The sequence below is a fragment of the Lonchura striata genome, chromosome Z (genome assembly GCF_050655825.1).
Source record: "Lonchura striata isolate lonStrDom1 chromosome Z, ASM5065582v1, whole genome shotgun sequence".
Lineage (NCBI taxonomy): Eukaryota > Metazoa > Chordata > Aves > Passeriformes > Estrildidae > Lonchura > Lonchura striata.
The window spans coordinates 54,635,711-54,661,653 of NC_140740.1; the positions used below are offsets into that span (position 1 = coordinate 54,635,711).

Here is a 25,943-nt window from a genome sequence, read left to right on the forward strand (position 1 = left end):
TACACAAAATCCTAATTATTGTAGGGCTTGAGTACTGTTATTTACTTCTGGTTTACAGATAATGTATTATACATATGACTTCAAGAGACTGGTGGTTGTGTCAGTCTTCCTTGTTTTACTATAGGAGGTAAGGCTAGAATTGGTTTAAAAGTAGAACAGAACTCCTGAAAGTGCCACAGTACGCTAGGGGCTTCCTTATCTCAGCGAACTAAGAATATGAATCCATTTCAGACAGCAAAACTAAGAAGTATGCTAAAAAACAGGTGCAAGAAGATGTACTAACACTTTCATGTCTTTGTACAGAGTGCACCACTTTGTCTGCAAAATATAATGGGAAAGAATGGGGCCAAAAATCCCTGTGCCCAGCTTCTGTGCCCAGAACAGAGGTCTCCAGGCACAGAGGGACCAGCCAGCCCAGACACCTGCCCTCCCTGGGCTTGTCCCCTGCCATCGAGAATTACAGAATCAGCAAGTTAAGAGCTGAAACAGATCTTAAAGACCATCTAGTCCCAATCCTCCTGCCATGGGGCAGGGACCCATCTCTGGTTCCATAGTCCAGGTTTCTGAAGGCTTTATATCTAATCTGGCTTTGAACACTGCAAGGATGAGGGAATCCACAACTTCCCTGGGCAACCTGTTCTCACCACTCTCAGAGTAAAGAATTTCCTTCTAATAGCTAACCTAAATTTCCTCTCTGTCAACTTGTGCCCATAAAGAAGATGGTGTCACAACCAACGCTGCCAGAAAATGTTTCTGGGCCAAACATGTAGCTGGGGAAAAGGAGCATCTGCACCCCAAACACGTGAATGTCTCCTCCAGGGAGCTCCGGACACATCACCTCTGCCTTCCCTCCCGCCAGCAGCAGCCCCCGCTCCTGCTCCTGCCCCAGCCGAGCCCTTCCGCCCTCGCTCCCTGTCCCCGTCCCAGTCCCTGCCCCGCCCGCCCTTCCCGCCGCCTCCTTCGCCCTCGCCTTCGCGTTTCCTGTCCGGGCGGAGGAGGTTTGGCCCTCCGGCGCCGCCGTCTCGCAGCGGCTGCGTTGAGCATCATGGCGGCGTCTCTCCCAATGTCAGCGGCGCTGCGGGGCCTCGTCGCCAGGAGCGGTGCGGCCGCGGTCCGCCCGCCGCCGCCCAGGTAACGGCACCGCGGGCTCCTCGCCGGCTGCCCGGGGGGCACCGCCGCACCCCGGTGCCCGCGGGGACCTGAGGAGGCCGTTCTGGGCCTGGACCTCCGCCGCGGCCGCCCCGGGCGCTGGGCCGGGGGGCCGCGTACGGACCCAGCGCGGGTGGGGGGCGGCCAGACTGACAGCAGGCGCCGGGCCGAGGCTTCCTCCGTGTCAGGCCGTGCGCTTCCTTGCCCGTTCATGTGTGTCCTTGCCTGTGCCTGCCTGTCGGGGCATGTCCTTGCCCGTCCTTGCTGTCTGCCTGGCGGTGACCGCCCGCCCGATGTCCTTGCGGTGCCTGAAGGTCGGGTTCTGATCGTCGCCGCTTCGCTGCCGGGGAGCGTAACCTCGCCAGCAGTCTTCCCAGAGATTTGTACTCCACATTATTTTCTATCGTGTTGCATTTCCTCTTCGTCCTTTCTTCGAAACACGTTAACTTTTTCAGAGAAGGAATATCTGGCTTTTTGTTGATTTCTTAAAAATTATATTGGAAATGACTTTGTAATCTTAAGTGGCACTTTGCTATTTGTTCCTTTAATGCAGATATCTGTGTTAGCAGTCTCGTACATGACCCAACCACGAGATGAAAATGCATGCATGTGTTTACTTTTGTGCATTTCACAGACCCAAGGCTTGTGTAAGTCCCCAGTCTAGTCAGGACAAAAAATGTAGCTCCATGTCTTTAATTGTGATGTGGAAGGTTTGCGTTTTATGTTGCTTAAGTCTTTAGATATTAACAGATACAAGTTAGTTCAAGTAATTTTTTTTTAATCTGGGGGGTTTTTAAAATATGCATGTGTCTATAAATATGTGTGTATGCATATAGAAACACACAGAGAAAACTATATATACATGCAGAGAAAAAACTACAGATGTACTATTTTTATACATTTTTATCCTCTGATTGTTCCATTGGCTGCTGCCTTCTTCCTCCTAAAATGGCACCTGTTTTATGGTGTTGAAGGTTAATTGTCAGTCTCCTAAAAATGCTTTGAAATCTGTGAGTATGAATTTAGGAGTTCCTCTACACTAATCCAGAAACTTACTGTTCATGTTCAGCTGTTTCCTTCCGCCCTTCTCCTCCTCTGGTGTTGACAGAACTGTTGCCTGTCCCATGTCATAAATTGCATCAGTCAAGTGAGTCAGGCTAAAAATAATGTTTGTTTGTTTTAAAGTCTTACCATTCTATATTTCAAGTAATTATTTCAGGAAAAAAAAACAGTAGGATGTAGCAGGGCTGGGTATGAGAAGCATAGAAGTAGGAGGTAGGTACACTTCAGTTAGTATTTCTTTTTTGAAACAGTATGTTAAATTCCTTGCTTGCCATAGAGAGTGAGGAAAAATTAGTGTCCCTTAGTGTTTTCAATAAGAGAGATGTTGAGGATATTGGCTTGAGTGGGACTGAAATTTATGCTTCACATTCTGTAGGACAGTGACCTGATCATAGGTCGGCAGGTTTCTTGGAGAAGAGGGAGAGCATTATGATTTTCTCTTAAAGTTTTGTACATGGCTTTCTAATCACTCCTTGTTAGAATGAGAAATTTTCCATGGAATGAGGAAAAGATGCTTCAGAATAAGATGGTTTTGGCAGTATGAGGAAATGCTTAGGACTGTCATTTATGGAATTTAAGTTTTGCAAAGTAATTAAGTCCTGGTTAGGTAGGCACCAAAACTTAAATCTTGTTACTGTTTTACATAAAAATATCTTCTTATGAAATTTTATTCTTAACCAGCGTCTGTAGTCTCTCTGCTTGGGAGTATGAATCAACGTACATAATTACAGAAAAAAGTTTTAGGGTTCTGTGTTTTAAATTCAAAATGTCTTCCTACAGCTCATAGTGAGGTGATAAATGAGATAAAAGTAATAAGGAGAAAGTGTATCTTTTTCTTTTTCACTTTATATAGCTTCTTGTATGCAACTATTTGTTTTCCTTCTATACATACAGTATAATCCTTCATGCAGAGCATGTAATCCTTTGTATTTTATCAGAAACCTAGATAAATTTCAGTATACAGATAGATGCCTCAAAATATGACAGTGTACAAGTAGCATTTTTAGCTTTAGTGTCTCACATCTCCTGACCACACAGAACTGAATGTTTACCAAAGACCTCTTGAGCTTGTTTTCCAGTTGAAGTGATCAGTAACTATCCAAAAGACTACTTCTTTGACAAGTCAGTAGTTTGCTGCATATCTTGCAATTGTATATATAAATCCTGCAGTACTGGTTTCCTTTCAGAAAAGTGTTTTGACAGATGCAATTTGGTACAAGTAATCTCTTTGTTTTGAAGTATTTGTCTAATTTATTAGCAGAGTAATCTCTGTCATTGTCAATCTTTAGAAAGAATGTGTTATACCAGTATGCTAGATGTGTATCTTTAAGTAAATAAAGGTATTACAATTACTAATAATAAAAATTATTGGTGTTCTTAGGGGAGGAACAAAGAAGATTCTGGAACTGTCAACTGTGAGGGCATTTGAATGACTCTTATATCAGTTCAGCCCTGTGCTTTTGTTTACTTAGATTCAGACTAAAGTTTGGCTGTTTGGTAAAACTTAATGCAAGTTTCATGTCACTTGCCTAAATTAGGTTATCAGAGTAATATTGTTTAATCTGTAGGATTAAATTTTAAGCACTCAAGATGTAGTTTTATTTGCAGTGCATTTTTATGTAGATTTTTGCATGTGAAACTTCATATAGTGCTCTAGTTTTCAGAAGTTCAATTAAATAATAATGTGATCACTTTAGAAGAGTTAAAAGAGAGATTCTGTTGTGATTTCTGTTAGTGATATTTGGTTCTTAGAAATTTTATTATATCATCTAGCACAAATACTGCTTTTATGGGGACATATTTAGGTACTTTAACATACGCATGCCCAAGCTGCCCTATGATTCTAAACTGGTACTGTTTTTTCCACAATTTGGACATAAGTGTTCAGTCTGAAATTAAAAGAACATGCAGCATTCCTCATATCTTTATGAAATCCTGAGTGCTTGTTTTAAATTGCTTAAGCAGTGGTTACGTACATCCCTCATTATTTTAGCCTAATAGCTATCAGCAGATATTTGAGTTGACTGAGAAAGTAAAAGTGTCTCCTTTGCTTAAATCATAATTTGAAGCTTTCATACTGTAAGATCTGTGAAGTTTTCAGGAGGCTTGAAATTATGTTGAACATGCTCTCACTAGTTTGACTGAAAATATTGTAGTGTTTTCTTCCATTAGAAATATGGCCAGTTGAAGCTGGAAACAAAAACTTCAAACAAATCCCTGCTGAACTGGGAATCAGGTATTTGTTTCCAAGCCACTCCAGAGTGTTTCTGAGAAGACCTTTCTATCACAGTGTACTGGAGTCAGAATTAATTTCTGTTGCTGTAGCAGAATGTTTTGTGTGTAGGTGTAGTATGGCCACACACTCTTTACATTTCATGATAATGAATTTTTCATGTCATTTTTTAGTGGTTTTTCAAAATGTGTTAGCCTCCTCTTGTAATGCTGTTGTAAAGACTCTGAATAAGACAGCAAATGTTTTGCTGGTTCATCGTTGTTACGGGTTTAAGAGGATGCCCATGCACAAAAAACTCAGGACACAGTAAGAATTGCAAAGCAAGTCAGTTTTATTAATCACTTTTGCATGAATACATACCAACACCTGGATGTTTGAGAAGCTGCCAAGCAGGAGAAGGAGATGGAGCATGGTGCTCAGGCAGGAAGGGCATGTAGGCTGTGCACCTTCAGGGCATACCCTGGATGAAAACTGTGTGCATCATGTCCTCCCATCCTGTTCACCCCAAACCACCCCTTACATCACCTCCTCAGGAGTGGCAGTTTCAGCATCATCTCACGCAGGGCCAGTGCATGAGATGAGATCATAGCAGCCCATGATCACACCTCCATGCCATTGTATGTTATTGCCCTTTCACAGGATGAAGACCACCAAGTGACTGATACATAGTTTCCTTACTGAAGGATAGTCTTACTTACCAACTAACCATAAGGACTTTTACATTATCCTATCCACCTGTACAACAGCAGACTATGGCAGGTCGTCTGTCTCTGAAACAATCGTAAATGGATATCTGAGGTTATGAAAGTAAAGAATTATGGACACTTGTGTAGTATGAAGCCTATTATTCAGTTCATTCTCAAAAAATTGAGGAAATATGGGATGCCATTTATGTCTCAATTTTCAGTTGCTGTCCTTATAAGCAGGCTTCCCCCTCAGGAAAATGAGGGAGAAGCCATTTTTGTGGCAAAATAAAGGACTTCAGAATAAACTCCTGAATTAATTTTTTATCCCGTCCTTCCATAAAAAAATAGGGAAAGTGCTTACTAACTTAAAAAAAACGAATTCTGCAAGATAATAGCTTACTCTTTTATGTTATTGTTTGGTTGGGTTTGATTTTTCTTCTTTCATGAAATAATATTGATATTTTTGTTGTATGTCAGTACCAAAGCATGTGTTAAAATATGGCTTAGTAGACTTCACAGAGTCTGGGTAGTGCAGAGAGCTGTTTAAAGATGCACAAAGCCCCGACTGAATCTGGCTAGTAGAAACACTATTTTGCTAGTGTTAGTGGTAGCCATTGTGAGGTTTTTTGTCAAGTCTGGAATTGGTAGCATGTTGCAGAAGTTGTATTATTTATTATTTCATCCATCTGTAATACATTCCTGCTGCTTCCTTTATACCACACATTATATAAAAGTATGTGTGGTGTTGTCAGGCTCAGACACATCAGAAGCTTTGGTTTTCATTAATAAAAAACATAGTTCTATACAATTTATCTTTGTTAAACTTATTTCCAGTGACTGATATAATCTGCATAGAGAACCTGGAATAAAATTTAAAGACCGGGAGAAAAAAGCAGTATTTTTACAGTCTTGCCTTAGCTGTATAAGATATGTTTATAGATAGTTCCATTTTAGTTAGTCACCAGGGAAAAAAGATGTATTTGGCTTTTAAAATACCTATTTGGCTGGAATTTTAGAGTTTTGTCTTAAGTATGTATTTTGTTTGTAATGTGTATCAGAGCAAGTACAGTGAGTCAAAGTATCATACAACATAAAAGCACTGGAGTAAACTGAAATCTGGAATAAAATTCAGGTTTTTTTTGCTTGTAAGATTGTGATGACATGAAGCATTGGAGAAGACTCAAGGTGAAAGATATGGAGAGACAAATGGACATAGACAGCAGGAGGAAAATATGAAATCCACTATAGTTCATACACTTTATGAGCATTAGTTTAAAAACAAAAGTCCAGGCACCAGTGAGTGTTTCTCTGGTCTTGTAGACACCCTGAAGCCGTAGTTTGGGAGTAGGTATTTCATGTATCTGAAGTGCATAATTCCTTTAAAAACAGCTCCTTTTTACTCTTGTCTATACCGTTCAAATAGTGATTGTGTGTTTAAGAGAGAGTCTAGGAGCTTGTCCTGTTTACTGTGACTGAAAGCAGTATCAGTGGTTATTTTTTATAGTCACAGGTTATTTAATGGCAGCTTGTGTCTGGCTCTTGTGAAGGACAGCCCTCTTTCCACAACAATTTTGCATGCTTTGAGGAAGGGGAAATTTCTGATAAATAGGATGACTTCAGTTCCTTTGAAGTATTTGATGTGGTATCTCAAAGCTGCTAATCCATTGTTACTTGAGTAGTTGCAACAGGATAATTTACTCATGTCTGTTGTGTTCATGGGTATGTACCATTATTAAGATATAATAATGACTATGATGAATCAGAATGGTGTTTTAGATTTCCTGGTTTTGCCTTCTCTGTCTGGCTTTATTGGAAGTAGGGTGTAAGAGTGCTCCTTGTTTCTTTGGAGTGGAAAGAGTAAGCTTTGGAAAGTCCCCATGGAGTAATGAAGATGCTAGTGAAACATGGGAGCAGTAGGATGTTGCTGTCAATGTGAACAATTCCATCGCAATGAAAAAGTGAAAAATACCAGGTATCATGTAGTTTAGTGGTGAATTCAGATTAATCTCATTTGAGTTCTTAAAGTGTATGGGATTCCTGTCATGTTTGTGAAAGTTTATGTATTTTCAGTATTCATCTAGAGGAGGAAGAGGATGGATAGAAAGATATGCAAGCAAGAGGGGCAGATAGGAAAAAAAAGTTTAGGAGAGCCAAAGTTTTAGAAGGGGGCAAGGAGGAGATGTGTTGTTCTGGAAATGACAGTTTTTGTACTGTAGTTGTGGAGTATGTAGAGCAGGCATCATGACAGCAAAATGTTCCTGATAAGGGTTCTTAGGTTGCTCTTTCTTATTGGTCATACAACTTGAGGTGATTTATTTTAATTACATTCAGTTCCTTCATTTTTGGAATTGGAAACTCAGAGGGGAAGAATAACACTTTCCAGAAAGTAAAGGTTAAACAGAGACAAGCAGACAGATGTGTAAGGGTATTTTGTTGAAAGCTAACTAGTAAATAAGCAATGTGCTTGCTTCTCCACTAAAATAGCTGAATGCAGTTCTACCCAGTTTTGTGGCAGCTAACCACTGTGGGCTCAGAACTGTAGCTTGCTTGCATGAAGTCTGGTATACTTTTAAAAAAACATTGTTACATGTGATAATAACTTTTTTTCAAAAATTTGCTGATTTGAGAACCTAGTAATCTTCTCTCTACTTAGGTGATTTGAAGTGGAGTAGAAATAGAATTAAACCCCCAAAACTGCACCAAAACAACAAACAAACAAACAACCCCTCAGTAAAGCTTTGAAGGGTAGAGGTGAAATTTGTTGTCAATAGTATCTTAAAACAGAAGGACATAATATTTTCCTTCAGGGACTAGACAATTTAAAATAAACTCTAACACTGCATTTGAAAAATGACCCTTTGTTTTCAAGAAAATCCCTCGAACATTCTTATGGGAAAGACTTCGATGTTGACATATCCTAATACCAAATATTTGATATCTCAAAGTTTGAGAAATATATTTTTAGAATTTATTGCACCAAGTTGAACCACATTTTTTGTCAAATAAATTAGTCAATACTAAGATTATGAAATACCAGATGGATACATGGGAAGGGGAATAATTATGCCAACTGTCAATGGACAATATTTCAAATCTGTGTTAGCATAATGATTGAATTTGCTTTATTGATGTAGGTTTAATATAACATGTTCAACAGATTTAACTTACAGTGGAAAAATACTGCTGTTTGGATTTTAAAAATGACCTTGATTTTGCCTTAGTATAGGTTTGAGCGTTTTGACTCAATTGACCTTATATTGTCTGTCTTAGATGAAATTGACTGTTTTAAGAGACTGAAATGCTGAGAGTTTTGTAATTAGCAGGGAAGTGTGAACCTACTCGCAACTAGTTTTAAAAAAACCCCAAGTTTAACAACTCCTATTTTATACTAATAATTTCAGTAAATTTGTATGATCCTTAATAGCTAAATGTTTTATATGTTTTACCCATGTGCAGGTTTTCATTCTTATAATAATACAATGGATTTTGCTATGTTTTTAAAATGATTTTGTAAGTATTTGATTCTGAGTGTGTTTAAAAATATACCTCTGAACTGTCTTAAGATCACATCCTTTTTTGTTTCTAATAAAAGCAATCTCTAAGCTAGCAGGAGGAAAGATGAACAGTTTACATGACCTTCTTTATAAATGTCTGTTTTCATATTTTGTAAGAAATTAATGACATTTTTTCTTCCTGAGTTTCAAAGTGTACTAGTTCCTGGCAGTGTAATAGTATGTTTAGGTACTATTTACTTAGCTCTTTCTGGTGCAGTAGTTTCTGTCTGAATCTTCCCTTGACCCATGACTGATGTTGAAGAATTAAAGTAACTTCTGACTCAACAAGAGAGTCTGTAGGCAGCTCCAGAATGTGTGTGGGCAAACAGTTCTTGCAGCTGCTTATTACTGAGGTCTTGCCATGAAAGAGTTCATAAACAAGTCCTATTCCTTTTTTTATAGTTAGACTTTATGTATATGAGACAAATATTTTTAGACCTTTTATTAATGTTTATTTTATATGTGATCACCTCTGATATTGTCATTTGTGATCAGTCTGTTGAAGTAATCTTCTGCTAAATGTTAATGAAGTAATTTGCTAAGTGTTAGTAATGCCATTTATATTGAAGTCCAAACAAAAATGTTGTTGCAGATGATCGCTGTTGAGTTTTTCTTAATTTTTTATAGAATTCAGTAGTTTTAAAGTAAGATTTCTATGGATATTGGGTTTTCAGAAGTTACTATGTAATATATTTCTGCTATTTTAAATAAAGGGAAAAGGCAGAAAGCTCTTAATGCTGTAGCTTTGACTATTCTGTTACATATTTGAGGAGCATTTGCATCTGCTGCATAAGTTATTGGAAGGAAATTTTTGCAAGAGTGATGTTTTTTCATACACCAGTGTTTGTGCCTATCAGAGAAAGAGACAAATAATTTGCATGTTGTCTGGACTGAAATTCAAGAATAAGGTTTGTTTTTAAAGCACCAGTGTTGCCTTAAGGCTTTAGAAAAGCGTGAGTAATATCAATACTTCCAGTCTCCTTTTAAAGAGAGCTAACAGCTGATTAGATAGTAAGAATATGAAAAGTAAGAAAGAATAGTACTTGTGGAGGAGGAGGGGATTGGTGTATGAGGATCAGTGTAGAAATGAACACATAAATAGAGTAGCTGATGAGGTTTTTTTTATTCTCAAAGGTGAGTTTTCAAAAATGCTTCTGAGGTGTATTTACGTTAATAAAAATAACAGATGGAAATAAAATTAAATCAGATAATTATGGAAAAACAGACCATTCAAGCTTTCTTTGAATGCAGACTTCATTTATGTAGCTTCGTAGTGTCATTATATTTCTCTTGAAGCGCACAAGAATTTGTCTTTAAATTGTCATTTTAAAGAATTGTTGTTTCAAGATTGCGGATGCTGGTTGAGTATGCAAAAGAAAGGAAGGAGGTTTTTTCCTAGCTAGTGCCATGTAATTGTTGCTTGCACTTGTGTGTAGAATAGGAGTTAAAAATTTTGGTTTGGTAATTTTTTTTTTAAACTGGGAGACACATAGGTTGCTTACACTGCAGCAAACCATTTGTTTTCATCTCAAGACAGATGTGTATTGTAGAAGGTATTTAATCATGCTGGTACCCACAACTAAAAGCTTATGTAGTTAGTATCGTTTTAAAACAAGATGAGATTTAAAATTAGTCATTATAGAGAGACTACATTAAAAAAAAGTCCTTTGCTTTGGTTGTAATATGAGGCTGAAAACCAAGTGCAGATAAATTGCATAGATTGGAAAAAAACAGTATTGTATTTTATTTGATAGGAATTCATGACAGACAAAATGTCAAGGACCGTCAAAGGCTGTCTACTCCAGAAGATAAGGCATGCTGGAAACCAGCTTGGGACCCCAGCAGGGACAGTGCCCTTACTGACCAGAGCAAGAGCCAGAACCAGGGCTGGAGGTGGAGACACCTAATGATGCTACTTCAGCAAGGGCTGAAGAGCCAGAGCAGAGCTTTTAAATGGAACTCCAGAGCCACAAGCAGGATATGTTCATGGAAGCCCTGTATGAGACGGTCACGGCCATTAAGACTTGCTGGTATCCTTAGTGTCTTGATGCGTGGTCTGAGAGAGTTTGTCTTCAGACTGACAGTGTTAGAACACTTGAAAACTCAAACTATATTCTTGCATATAAGGTGGTACCATTGGTGTATCTTCTCTGTGTGTAACTCAGTAGTAAAAAATTTATTGAAGTATCATAGAGGTTTTTCTCCTCAGAGCTGTGTAAGAACCATGTGGGCTGACAGATCAAGTGGTGTGACTAAAGTGTATGACATGGAGTGTAGCTAAGGTACATGATAACTTGAGGAATGGCAACAGTTCAAAGGGGAATTGAGGACAAAAGCTTAGTGTCAGAAAGGAAATTGAAGAGAAAGGTAGTTGAGACAAGGCAAAGTTCACAAAAGAAGTGTGAAATTAAATCATACAAAATAATATTACTTAGATTATCCCATTCTCATCTAGACTAACTCCTATGAGCATACAGTTTTGAAAAGAAACCTGTAAGTCATGGTGCATTTTAAAGATTTGGCTTTCTCTAACTGGCTTGCACTAAAAACATTAATATATAGCCCTTAAATACAGTTTGTCATAGCTCCCCAACACATAAGGCTTATTTACCAAATAGTTCATTTGATTTTCACGAACCATTATAAACCAAGATGTAGTTTTCCAGTAACACTTTAAAGGATTCTTTTTTGTGTTGTAATTTACAGTTCAAGTGTTTGAGAGCATTAAATAAGAAAGAAGTTGCTTTTCTCTATGTATGTATGTATACATAGATATGCATACATATATACATATATAGATATGCCAATATATATGCTGTGTTTTACAAGTCTTAGATAATTAGAATAAGAATTAATTAAACTGGTAAATGCAGTCAGATTGAAGGGCTAAATCAACAGGAGTGGATAGGGGTGAAATTCAGGACCATGCTGTGCCATAAACCAGTTTGCAAACACAGAGGAATCTTTACTCTGTTTTTCTGTTTAATGATTCAAAGGCTTTCTTTCTAAATGCACAAAATAAGACAGAGGTGGGATGTAGAACATTAGTTTCATTCCTCACAGTTTTGAAATGAAACCCTTTGACTTTTATTGTTTCATTCTATAAAGAGAGCACAGTTTTTAGTTTTGTCAAGTTGTACGAATGCCTGAATGTGTATGTGTGGGGAGTTTGACATTTAGAAAGCACAAACAAAGCAAATGTGTCACCTGGGTATTTTATCTTTACACCCTACACAACTTTTCTCTCTTCTTTTTAAACTTTGTTTAATTTTTACTTATTTTTCAACTTTATTTAACTTTAACTCTTCTTTATTAACTTTATTTAACTCTGTTCTTATTTAACTTTATTCGGCTTTCTAACTAGAGAATGTAAATTTAGTTGATAGTTGTTATGGGCTGTGCAGATTTCTAGTATTATTTGTCTTCCAACTAACTTGCCTATAAGAAGTTTCTGGTTCTCAGCAGCCTTCAGGTTGTGAACTGAGGTTAATTCCTAAGATAAGGTGTTCCAGTTGGGAGAGTAGTGTGAAATACTTTACTAGTAACTGTACAGGTGGCAGTAATTCAGAGTTCCTGTGACCTGATAGCAGTTGGACATCCTACAAATTATGTATTGTATTGCTGTAAATGTAGTATACCTGGTCTCCTTTCATAATGAGTTCTTTTATTTCTACAACAAAAATGTTTAAATAATTTTGGGTAATTTTGTTCTTACATGTTAAGCCCCTCTCTCAAAAGTGTTTCTAATCTGTTTTCTGTAATCTGTCAAGAGACCACTGGTATGCTCTTAGTCATGTGCATGTGAAGGGTCAAGGAGCACTGACATGGCTTTTTAGAAGTGTAGTTTCAAGTAATGACTCAGTTTGCATCTAAGCACTTCAAGAAGTGTTTTGATACCAGGCTGGGACTTGCAGAGAACTGTTTCAGGATGTGCAGCTGTTGCTTGTGAGTGTGCCGACTTGAGCCTTCAGGCTAGTTCTGTGGATTTTTGGCTGAACTTTTCCTCAGCTCAAGCTGTTTGCATTGCACATAAGCTTATACTCAAAATCTCAAAAGACACCAGCTCTGCAGGAGTAGGTTGAGCTGGCCTGGGCATACTGTCTGCCTCATGCGGAGCCTTCTGAAGGACTGGTCTTTGTTGTGCACTCTCTTGTCACCTCAGTTACCTGGCTGCTCAAATAGGTCCCATCTGAGTCAGGGAAAGTGCAGGCTTGGTACTGGATCAGAGATAACCTTTCTTATATCTTGACTGCAAGAAAGCTGATTAAATGAAGAAAACTCACGGTGGGCAACTCATGTCTTCACAGAAGTGACTTGTGTCCTGAGAAACTCACTGGGATTCAAGTATGGATATATGCTTTGGTCCTGTGGTAGTTTTGGACGGACTATGTCTTTACATTGTGCTGTGGTTCAGCTGATACTTGTTTGAATATAGCAGGTCAACAGCATTTTCTCACCTGTGGGATAATTAAAGTAGAATCTAAAAACTAAAATTATTTTGTATGTGATGATGTAATCACTACTTGAAAATGTATCTAATTTAAAAGAATTATAGAATATTCTGAGTTGGAAGGGATTCACAAGTGTCAGTGAGTTCGGCTCCTGGCCCTGCACAGGAGTCAGACCACATGCCTGAGTTTCCTGTTCAAACACCTCTTGAGCTCTGTTCTGCTTGGTTCTGTGACCACTTCCATAGGAGCCTGTTCAGTGCCCAGCCACCCTCTGTTTGAAGAACCTTTTCCTGATATCCAACGTAAACCTACCCTGACACAGCTTCATGTTGTTCCCTCAAGTACTATGACCACAGAGATCAGTGCCTGCCCTCCACATCCCCTCACAAGGAAGTTGCAGATTGCAACAGGGTCTCTCTTCGTTCTCCCCCAAGCTGAACAGACCAAGGTGCTTCTCATGTGGCTTCCCTGCAAGAACCTTCAATACCTCCTTGGCCCTCCCCTGGGTATTGTCTAATAGCTTTATGACCTTCTCATATGGGGGTGCCCAAAAGTGCCTGAGCACTCGAGGTGAGGCCGCCCCAGTGCAGAGCAGAGCAGGACAATCAATCCCCTCCCTTGCCCAGCTGTCAGTGCTGTCCCTGATGCTCCCAGGTCACCCTTGGCCCTCCTGGCTGCCAGGGCACTGCTGGCCCATGTTTAACTTGCCATGGACCTGAACCCCAGGGCCCTTTCCATGGCACTGCTGTCCAGCCTCTCATTGCACTGTCTGTCTGTACATCCAGGGCTGCCCCATCCCAGGTGCAGAATCCAGGACTTACCCATGTGGAATTTCATCTGGTTTGTGACTGTCAGTTGTCAAGATCTCTCTATGCAGCTTCTCTGCCTTCAACAGCTCCTTCCAATTTTAGTGTCATTGTCAAATTTGCTTAGTATCCCTTCCAGTTCTGCATCCAGGTTGTTAATGTAGATGTTGGAAGTCATAGGGCCTAAGATGAAGTTCTGTGGAATTAGTGACAGGTCTCCAGTCTAATGTCACCCCTTTCACTTTAACCCTTTGTGCCCAGCCCATGAGCCAGTTCTCACCCATCCCATGATGTGTTTGTCCAGCTGTGAGCTGGACAGTTATGTCCAGAAGGATCCTGTGAGAGACAGTATTGAAAGCTTTGCTGATATCCAGAAGATTACATCAGCTGGCTCTCTTAAGCAACTAGGTGTGTTACCTTGTCATAAAAGGAAATTGTCAAGCAGGACTCTTCATTCATGAAGTTGTGCTGACTGTGACTGATGGCCGCATTGTCCTTCAGGTGCTTTTCAGTAATTCTCAGATTGGTCTTCTCCGAAACTTTACCAGGCACTGAAATGAGACTGACAGGCCTGTAGTTTAATATTTGTAAAGGCAGGTTAATTTTGTATTTAGTTTCAAAGTTCCAAACCACAAGTCAAATGCTTATGTCCATGTTAATTAAGTACATTTATATAACCATTTCTTCTTTCCGTAAGTTTTGCCTGACAGAAAAGCATAGTCTGTTCTTGCCCTGTTTTCTGAACACATGACTCAAAAAAAATTCTTTTTTTGCATATTAACTTATTAGCAAGTATAAGCAGTGTCTTTATATATCAATTTTTATCATTTCAGCAACCTAGTACAGAAATTTCAGTAGTTTAGATAATTAATACTGCATTAATCCTTTTAGAAGCGTAATTTACTCTGTTTAACATCATTTTATAGGCAAAGGAAAAAGCATGATCAGCCAACTTCACCATATATTATTTATTAATTCAGGAACTTCATTCTCCTCTGAGCACGAAAGTTACTCCTGCAGTTCATACTACAAAATAGAACTACACGTCACCATGGGCAGTATTTGGCACTATGTTCCATATTTTACTTCTGTTGGAAAGTAGTAAAACAAGTTAGTAAAACCAAGTAAAAATAAAACACCGTTGAGTCTGTTAAGTCACTATCACTTCAACTACAATAGTGACTTTAATACCAAGGAAACATTATCCTGCTGTGTTTGAATTCATCTCTCGCAAGTTTAACTTTGCAAGCTGTCTTTTTAAAAATGCATTATATAGGGCCTATATAAAAATATGATATATTGAATACTGTGATCTGTATTGTATTTGATGTTGTACCATTATTGCCTGTGTTTTATGTGCCAGAACTTCATACTGATTTGTATTTAGTCTGCTTAATCACAGTGTATGGCTAGGTTGGAAGATGTGGAAGTTGTTAGCTGGTAGTGTTTCTTTTTGTTATTTGTATTCAGAATTTAATATTTTTATGGTGGCTGTACATCCTAAAGCTTGTATAAGTAGAAGTGAAATAATATTAAATGCAATAATATTTAAAAAGTTGGTCTTCTAAGTATTAAGAATATTCAGTCTATTGCGTTGTTCATCATGGCTTCTGCATATACGTATATTCACATCCACTGGTGCCCTGGTCTTTTAGGTCTTTATTTAAAACATCCTTTAGATTTACTTCTTGATGACTGCCTTCATTTTTCCTGTGGCACATGGGGCTTTCTTCAAGACTTTGTTTTACCTATACAGATTATGTTTGTTTTACCTATATCAGATTTTGATTTGAATACCTGTTTGGTGATACCTGGATTTTTTTAACCATATCTCCAACAGTTGACCAAAAGGGGGTACTAGTAGATCAAACAGTCAGATGTGTTGTATAAAGAGGTTAAGGAAACATTTTTTTGTGCAATGGTTTTAAGTCCCAGCTACTGAATTGTGTCAGGTAAATACAAGTTTTCACATCTGGATGTTGTGTAACATTCCAATCACAGCACTGCTCTCCAAGGAAGACAAATTCATGCTGTGTAAATATGGCAGCTTCTTACTATGTAGGGGTTAAGTATAGGTTACTTGGCAGATATTTACAGTGGTCAAATTTGTTGAGTTTTAGCAGTTGAATATAGATACCCGGAACAACCAAGTAATGTCTTTAAGTCCGATGCCTTAATTCAGATACCATAAAAAACATCCCCTGACCATTTTTTTACTGTTTGGTTTCTTCTGTTCAACAGAAGTTAATGGCTCCAGCAGAGCTGGGGCCTATAACTTAAGCAGGGAGGTGAAGACCTAACCTTGCAACAAGGAACTACTATGTCCTTATCCCACAGTGGTAAAAGATGGTTGAGAGACCTGATACTGTTATGAATGTTGTAGTTTCCCAGTAGACTGAAGAATTTCAGTGGCTTCTTGCTGAATTCCTTCATTTGTGTAGCAGGGATGTGGAAACTATTTTTGACTTTGCTGTAACTACAGATGATGGTGGAATAGGAATACACACTTATCATGGAAGACATGGTTAGATGATCACAGCATTTGTTTCTTCAGGACAATGGTACCTACAGAAAGTTTTGAATTCTTCAAAGACACTCTTTTGCTGGTAGTCCTCAGTAATTCATTCTGCGTTACTAAGCTGATGTAAGAGTTACAAATATTTAATAAGAAGACTGTGTAGTTTAGTCTTTGCCAAATATTTATTCCTGTCATCTCTATACAGTGTAAAAGATACTTTACATATCTAGATTTATTGTGAGATTCCAAAATAACAAATGGTAGCCATAAGTATTTCTAGATGCAATGTCCAGTTCTTTAACGCCTCTCTAAAGAACTATGTACAGTGGAAGAAAAAGTTACTTTGACCTTTTTAAAATTCCTAAGACCCAGAAATATCATTAAGGTATATTGTTTTGTATCACATATATAACAAAATCTATGCTAAAGTAATCAGATTGGTGGTAAAGACAACGCTTTGGTAAACAGTGTTACAGTTTAAATGAACTGTAGAAATTAGTGTAATGAAATTATCATAAACTACAGAAAATCTTAACTTAAAGTAGTGTAAAATAATGGTATAGGATCATATAGATCAAAATTGAGGAATTGAGATTCCCAGCACAGTGGCATGGGGCAGGAAGAAAATAATTTTGCTAATATAAATTAAATGACATTTAAACAGTAGACACAGAAGTTAAAGGAGCTGCTATACTGTGGGAAAGTATATGGACAATCATAAAGGACAGAGGTGACTTTTTTCATAAACCTTTATTTTTGTTTTATGTAATTTTGAAGAGATTTTGTTTTAAAAGGCAGGCTTTTACATAAACCTAGTTTTTTACATTTGAACGCCTGTTTGTTTATCACTAACAAGCTCACTATAGGGAAAGCATTTGGGCATATTCACAAGAGAGCTGTGGCGGGCTTGGAGCCTTGTCACATTTTGTTTATTAGATAGTAACCATGAAGGAAGTTCATTTGGTACATGTTCTGAATAGGTCATTAATGAGCCTAAAATATAGCAAGGTTTATTGTTGCTAGCTATATGTAAAGCTTTCTGTATAGTTTCTGAAATTCTGAATTATTTTAGCAGTCTATTTGTGATTATTCTAAGTATTCTGTGTACAGTAATTCTAAATCAGAGTTTGATTAGACTTGGAACAGGGTAGAAGTAGAACTTCCTGCTCATAAGGTCTCATCCCAAGACATTTCAACAGGAAAAAAACCCCATAAGCAGTCAAAAAGAGGCAAAATGGGGTAATGTACACCCATGTTGTTTACAGAGTAAAAGGAAGAAAGCAGATTATCTTTTCAGAGGTTAGCAATAGGAAAAAGCAGTAGGATATTATGAGAATGGAATTGTAGTTCTAGCTGAGGTGTTGGGGCTGCATTGGACTCAATGATTTTGAAGGTCTTCCCCAGTGATTGTTTGATTCTGTGTGTAAAATGTGTGTTCTATACTTCTGCAAGATTATCAATCAGAAAAGCTACCTAAAAATCTACCTAAAAGCTACCTAAAAATCAAGGTAGGATGTGGGCAAATATTAATAGATAATTTTTGAGAATTACTGTACTGTTGAGGATGAAATAAAAGGCTTAACTCAGGTGTTCACTTAAGTGATTTAGGTTGCAAATTCATTTAACTTGAAGGTGTAATAGATATTATAAAGCTTATACAATTTCTAAGGTGAAGCTTGAGTGATGAAATGATACTTATCATTGTGAGAGTTTGAGAAGAGAGTGTTGTGTGAAAGAGGTGCATTTCCTGGTTCTGTCCTCAGGTTAGTGCCTGACATTAGCTACACACTTGCAGTGAAGCCTGTTGAAAATTAAACAGGCATTCTGGGAATCAAGCTACACTTTCCTATTAATTTTCAAATAGCAGTATTTCAGTTCACATGACATTTCAGAGTTGCTAGTTTTTCCAAACTTTAGATTGTTTTCCTATGAGAGATGCAACAAATGGAAATATCATCAGCCTGTCATCTTTCAAGCACAACTTTATGTTTTATGTATTTTCACCTGGAGGTCTCCCCTCCACTGACTTGAGATTCACTTTCCTAGTCCAAAAGCCAGTTTTCAACCACTCTTCAATTAGGAAGTCCTTAGAGGAAGTATGTTCTGTCCAACTCATTGCAGTCCAGGGATGGACAGAACGCAGCTCATTTAAGAAGTGTGCAAGGTTGCAAATTCCAGTAACAGTTGTGTGTTTTCCAGAATTGTGTTATCACAGAAATGTCTTTGAAAAATGATGAAGAGGAGGAGAAGTTGACTTAGGGTAGTAATTTGTCCATCTGCTTTTGAAGAATAGCTAAAATATCACAGAGAGCTATAAGGTATTGATGCCTTGGAAATTATCCCAGTTGACAGAGTCATCTCATGCAAAAAACCCAGCTCCCTCTCTGTAAAATGAGGAGGCATCTCAGAAAGAGATTCTGCCCACCTTTAATCTGGTGGGGTTTTTACCCTGCTCTTTATCATGGCATTAGTAAAAACAATGTCTAATGATGCAACACTGAGTGGAAATAATTTTCAATGGTACAGCATTTGTACTTTTTAAACCTGATTAATGTTTTTCCAGTTTAAAACAAAACAACTCACTCTCAACTGTGTTCAAACTAAATGGTGCTAAATTTTGTTCACAATTGAATTTATGTTATGAGAAAAAATATCATCCTGATCAGCCTCTTTACAACCCTTGCATACCTGAATCTTTATATATTGATCAGATCTTTCCACAGAACAAGTTTCAGATAACTTCTTGATTCATACTATTGATCAGTTTTCTTTAGAGAACGAAAGAATTAAATTGTATAATCCAATGTCTTTCTTTGGACAGACATTAAGTAATGTAGTGAATACTGTATCACATGAAGTTCTGGAATACCTGCAGAATATTACTTTGATAGTAAAGCTACTGTGGTGGGAGCGAAACTAATTTTCCTGTTATAATGTTTTTTTTCTTATTTAAGGTTGAATATTTTCTGGCTTTAGCTGCTTAAGTCTGGAACACAAGTGTAATGCTGCAGTTCAGGACACTCTTAGGATAACATCTCTCTTGGTGTGTAATTGAGTAAGGACCAAGTAACAGTCTGTTCTCCTAGTGCTCCAGTATCTCTATTCTATGATGTTTTATCTTACATGTGCAAGTTGAAAAGTACTGGCTGTGTTGAGCCAGAAGCTCTCTGGTACAGAGATTTTGAGCTAGCAAAGTAGTTACCTTGAATTTTTATGAAATTATTGTGCTTCCTTGCACTTGAAAGCTTTCATATTTTAAAACAAAGTAACTTTCCTGACAAATTTTGTCACTTTAAATAGGAATAGATATGTTTGTCTATGCCACAGAGTTAGGTGACTCTATATACTTTGTGCTTTGGAGATGTTTTGAAGTTGTTAATAGCAGAGGGAAGATAATTTAGTAGAATGTAATCTGTGTTGAAAGTACAGATTTATATTAGATATTTCTTAAATGAACTTTGTTGCAATTGCTTAGTTTCAGAAGGTTCTTTAGAGAAAACTGAATTCCTGCACTTTTGTTCCTCATTTATTTAAAATGGCTCTAATCAAATGTGGAGCACACTATTGTCTACCTGGATTTCTCCAAGGTTTTTGATACACTTTGTCAAAGCCTTCTCCCAGAAAAGCTGGTGTGTTACAGTCTAGTGAGGCGGTCCATGCAGTGGGTGGGGAACTGGCTGACAGGCAGCACTCAGAGAGAGGGTGGCGGCGCCTCGCTCCTTGTCTCTTTGGCAGCCTGTTACCCTTGAGGTCCCCAGGGATCAGCTCTGGGCCCAGCACTGTTTGATATCTTCATAAGTGATCCATGGTGGGATCATGACAAATCCTGATAAATGTTTTCTGATGATACCAAATTGAGTGGGGAAGTGGACACTTTGGAAAGGAAATTAATCCTTCAGGAAGACCTAAACAGGCTGGAAGAATGGGCTAACAAGATACTTAGGAAGTTCAGCAAGAGTAAGTTGCTGTTGTTCAACCTGTGAATCATAATCCAGAACTGCAGTATAGTCTGGGATTTACCTGACTTGACACTGGGGTAAGGGATCTGGGGATCCTGGAGGAAAACAGTCTCAGTCTGTGTGGACAGTTGCTTCTTAGCAAAGAGAGGCAACAGATTGCTGGGTTGCATCAACAAAAGCATAACCAGAAGATGTGAAGAAGTTATGATCCCACTTTTCTTAGCATGTCTCAGGCCATACCTAAAATACTACATGGACAGGCTGGAGAGGGTACAAAGAAAGGCCACAAAGATCATCAAAGGACAGGGAAGCCTGCTGTGTGAGGAAAGACTGAAAGAACTGGACTGGTTTGGTTACACAGAAGGTGGGCAGTCCTTTTTTACAGTGAGTAACATGCAAAAAGAGCTAATGGTAAAAATCACTCCTGTTGAGGTTTTGGTTAGACACAAGGAAAATTTTTCACAATGTAGTTAAATCAGTCAACTGTTGGAACAATCAACCTGGGAAAGTGGTGGGTTCTTCAGTTTTGGACAATTCAAAGATTCAGCTGGATTGGGTGTTGGACCATCTTGTCTAGACCATGCTTTTGCCAAGAAAGGTTGAAATAGATGGTCTTTGAGGTTCTCTTCCAACCTGGTATTCTATCATGAGGTCAGAGAATTAGGTTTCTTGGCTTGTTTCACCTGCTGTTGCATTATTTCACCAAAAGATGATTTATACTCAAAGGTTCTAGTCCTGTCATTAGTGACATAATGTAAGCTACAGGCAAATTTAGTTAATTCAGTGATGTGGAATTGTGTTCTCTGTTTCTGAATGTATCTTACAGATTTAGCAATTATGTAAGAAGATAAATTGTATTTCTTGGAAAAGAATAAGCTGACAGAAAATTATTTAGAAATTAAGCAAAACAGTTGTTTTGCACACTCACAACCTGAAAACTGTGTTTGCAGGGCTAGAGTTTGTTTAGTTTTTTTGGGGGGTTTTTTTTTTTGGTTTTTTTTTTTTTGCTTGGCTTGGATTTTTTTGAATTCGTTAATGTCCTGTTATTGAAGTGTAGAATTGGAGCTTTACCATTACAAATAGATTTAGGATTTTTTTCCTGTGATGCCATTGGTTTAAGGATCAGAATTCCAGAATGCTTGCAGCAGCCTTGTATTTTTCTGTCTCTTCGTGACAAACCAGCTACTGTACATTCATATAGAGCAGTACAGTCTTTGCCACTGGCAGTCTCTCTGTGACAGAGAGCCTGTAGGCTGACATAAAGTGCAGCCTGTTGTGAACTGCTAAGTGGGAGTCTGCCAAAAACTCAGCAGACAGAACTAATTGGGGAGAAAAAGGATTTTTGTGCCCTCATCTCTCCCTCTTCAATTTTTTTTACAAGACGGATATTGTTAAAGTAACTTGTTTATGTAAGATTTGTCTGCCTCTATTTTCTCATTGCATGAATCATTTTTTAACTTCAAGTCTTGCACTGCAGGTCACTGAACACTTCCACATGGCGGCTGGCGCAGAACCAAACTCGAGACACGCAACTCATCACAGTTGATGAAAAATTGGTAAGGGTTTTCTACTGAATACTATGATACAGCCTTCAGGGTTATTTCTGCACAATAGGCATTCAGTATGGTATTCTGCATTCTTCTAGGAAAGCTGTATAAATGTGAACTACAAAGCAGCAGTCCTTTATACACTTTTAAAAGTGGAACATCAGTAAAACATAAGTATGTGAATATGGCATTCAAAGTGTTAAGCAATATAAAATGATGAGTACCCTTTTTTTTATTATAGTCAAAGACCAATGTGAGCTGTAATTAATAACAAGCTTGTTCTTTTTGAAATTTATGTGTATTTTCTGTGTAGTGAAATTATACGTGATTGGCCAGTTTCCTGAAATTTTCTTCATTGGTACCAATATTACTAAAGATACTATCTAAATATATATCATCGAAGATTATTGTTACTATGTGCATACACTGTAGCTTTTGAATATGCATGAAGGTTAGATTACAACTGGAAACAAATGCATAACATTCTTCTGCTAATCAGTAGCAGATCAGAAATTTGGCAATCTTTTCTTGTAACTTCTTCCATAATGTGTGGTCTGTTACTCTAGATGCAACCTGACACTTATGTTTACATTATTCAATAGTATAATTTTTGTAAGACTTCTGTGGGGAGTGCATCACAGCAGAAGCATGCCTTTCATTGGTTTTCATATCACTTTTGAATCTCCAGGAAAACAATGTTCCTATCATATGTACCAGACAGTTCACATTGTATGTATCTTTTTTGTATCCCTGGAGCTATATGAACTACCTAAGAAATCTTTGGAATTTATGTTTATAAATTGTACATTTGTAATTAAATGTACAAGTTGAAACAGCTGAAGTTTTAACAGGCTGTTGGAAAAAAACAACACTTTAATAGCTCTTTAGGGCTTTTTTCTCTCATGCTTTGTATATAGATGTAGCTATAATAATTATGTATGAGTAAAAAAATAATCAGTTACTTCATAAACTTCTGTCTGAATTTAAGAAATAACAGTATAATCTTAGATTTAAAAGTTAAGGAAAAAAACAGTACTTTATTCTCAAAAATATGATTATCTTGAGTCTAGATAACTAACTTGCATAACTTGGAATCAGGAAATTTGTAGAGATCGTGAGTCACTGTGTAAGTAAGATTGAGCAAGTCAGTAGATGTACATTTTCCTAAACGATTTTTAAATGCACTGTTCTTTAATGTTAAAATACACATATATATTTAAATACAGCTTTTATAATGCCTGTAAAGTATCATATTTCCCTATTGCCGCCTTGGGTGATGGATACCTATGTCTAAAAGACTACAATACAAAGACAAACCCAGAAAAAGAAATACTCTTCTCTCTTCCATATTGAATTCAAATGTACATTTTCCAGAGTTAATGTTGTACGTTACCCTGTCTAGCTAGAGTTTATACTTCCAGTTGAGTTAAAGTGAAACTAGTTTGAAATGCAGCTATTTAGTTTCCTTAGTGTTGTAAATACACTGTACGTGGAGAGCATATTTCTGATGTCATTATATGTTGTCATCAAGTTAAAAACTCTCATATTTGCTGAGGTTTTTTGAGATCTCATATTAGCTGCCATTAAGTTTTTTTACTTTGATACATATAATGTATCTAAATGCTTATTTTATCTTTGTTTCTTTAGTATTAGGTTAAATGTCAGATTGAATAGTGTTTTCTTGCAACGTTGTGCTCTTTAGGTCCACATTCTAAATGCAAAACTATTTCTTCTTTTTTTTATAGATTATTATAGGGCCTGAAACAAAATGACAGAAAATTAGAAACTTCATTTCACTAGATTTTGGGAATAGTTTCCATAATGTTGTAAATTCATGTTCTTTTAATGGGCAAAAATTATATCCCATTAGTAAGGAAAATTGTCTTGGTTTGATGTGGTTTTCAATTCTTTCAGCATTAGAAGAAGTTCTCCAGACATCTATTAAATTTCATTTTAAAGTAGAGTACTGTCTTACCTTATTTTAGGTCACTGCAGTATATTTCCTAATTTGAAGTATGATTAATTACAACCAAGTGAGACTAATTTATCATATTACAGGTATCTTCTATTAATTAATGTTACAAAGCATAAAACTATTATTTCAATGCAAGTTGTATTTAAACTGTACTGGAAATTGATGCATTGCATATAATTGAAAAAGACTTATTTTCCATTACAGATTGTTAGACATCAGTAAATCATACTTTGATAGATTTGTCATCTTTGATGTATTTTTAATTTTTTTTTTTTAAAGCTGGACATAATCTTTTCACCTTTTGCTTGCATTTCAGAAGGAGTAAGAACAGGTGGAAGAGTGGATATGGTTATCCTTGTGAACCAGTCTCGTCTTGTAACTTATTTTAAAACAGAACTCTTCTCTGACTTGATATTTACAAGGCTGGGAGAGTAATGCTAAGGTTGTTGAAAACTTTTAACTACATATTGTAGTGGAATTAATCTATATTTCCAGTGCTCTTGTAGACCTTGTATTCCTATGTGTACATGCATATGCTAGAACTTGTTCAATAGAATCATTTGGTTCTAGCAGTGCTAAAATATTCCTTGTATTAAGAAACGCAAATTAAATAGAAGATGTATGAGCATCCTGAGTCAGTCACTTCCTTACTGCAGCCTATACTCTACTCTGTTGAATACAATAGAAAAATGAGTACTAATGAAATAGTAGGAAAACCAATAGTTTAAACCACATTCATTGGTCTCCTAGAAAACAGGTGTGTCTCTTTAATGTAAAAGGAGTTAAATGCTGAGCTTATGTAGAACATATCCAAGAAATTATATCTTTGTCTCACTTATTAGCTGTTTTCAGTGAATACTGAATAAAATAACTTTAATAAGCAGTAAAACCTGAAGAAAATAACATACAAAATGAACAAAGCTCAACAGAAATACAGTTCTTGCATCACATTTTGATTCTCTGGCAACCAGTTAGGTCATATTCCAAGAGTCTGGACAAATAGCTGTGTGAAAAGTAGTCAGTCTCTCAAGACCCTCCTTGCATTAGGAAATCTGGGCTATAGAGGGCAAAGGCTGTCAGCAGCAAATCTCACTCAGGTAATGTTCCAAATTATTTAACTGTTTGTGTGTATGGTATAACGTACATCATTATATCATAATTATGAAAAGTTGAAGTGGTTTTGCCTGAAAATGGGAATTTCAGCTGTTCTAATTCCTGTGATTCGTTTCAGTTGTTGTGAATAGGATGTACTGATACTGTGTGTAGCTAAAAGTCATCCAGTTCAGCATATGTGCTTTAAGCAGACTTCCCAGTCAGTGCTGGTAGGGCTGAATTGTGGATGTTTAGCCTGGAGTTAGGCACTTTGATGAAGGTTTGGTGGAGGTTCAGCTGTTTGCAGCTGAAAGGTTCTGACAAATATTTGTCAACAAAAAGACTTTTTTATTGGTTAAATGGTGATATTTCAAGAATTAGAACTTCAAAATTAGATATAGATATTAGATATTTCAAAATTAGAACTACTGTCAGAAATTACCCATTGCATTGCTAAAGCAGAATATTCAACTAGTAATATATATTCTGTAGCTCAGTGCAGAAATTATTGCAAGAGCAGTTAGGGCTTGGTAACTGGGGAGTTGTAGTTACCTCACAGATGTTTTTATTCTGCATTAGGCCAAGATAAAATGAGTTGCTGCACAGGTTTGAGCATTCCAGGCAGAGCTACACATTGCAGTTTAAATGGTAATAAAATAGTTTTTTTCAGCATGGTGAGAGCATCTAGGGGCAGCCTATTACAAGCATGAAAGGCTAAACAAAATGATGCTATTAACATTTCATCGTGTGTCCAGAAGTTAAGATTTTCCAAATAATGGTGCAGAAGTCTTAGTCCTGAACCTCAGTAAGGACCATTTTCCATCAGACTGTAGGCAAACAGTCTAACTCACTGAAAATAACTTGTATAAACCAAACTGGGCACAGAAAATCTGACCCTTTATTTGAGGGTG

General features: G+C 37.3%; 1 protein-coding gene across 1 annotated transcript in view; it reads left to right on the top strand.

Moving 5' to 3' along the window:
• The first annotated feature begins 1,024 nt into the window (after positions 1 to 1,024).
• NDUFS4 (NADH:ubiquinone oxidoreductase subunit S4) overlaps positions 1,025 to 25,943 on the top strand; it is a 47,446-nt gene continuing 22,527 nt past the window's right edge. Inside the window, exons 1-2 of the mRNA XM_021553890.4 lie at positions 1,025 to 1,131; positions 21,896 to 21,974. Coding sequence (XP_021409565.1) covers positions 1,046 to 1,131; positions 21,896 to 21,974 — 165 coding nt within the window. The 5' untranslated portion in view covers positions 1,025 to 1,045. The remainder of the gene's footprint in view (positions 1,132 to 21,895; positions 21,975 to 25,943) is intronic.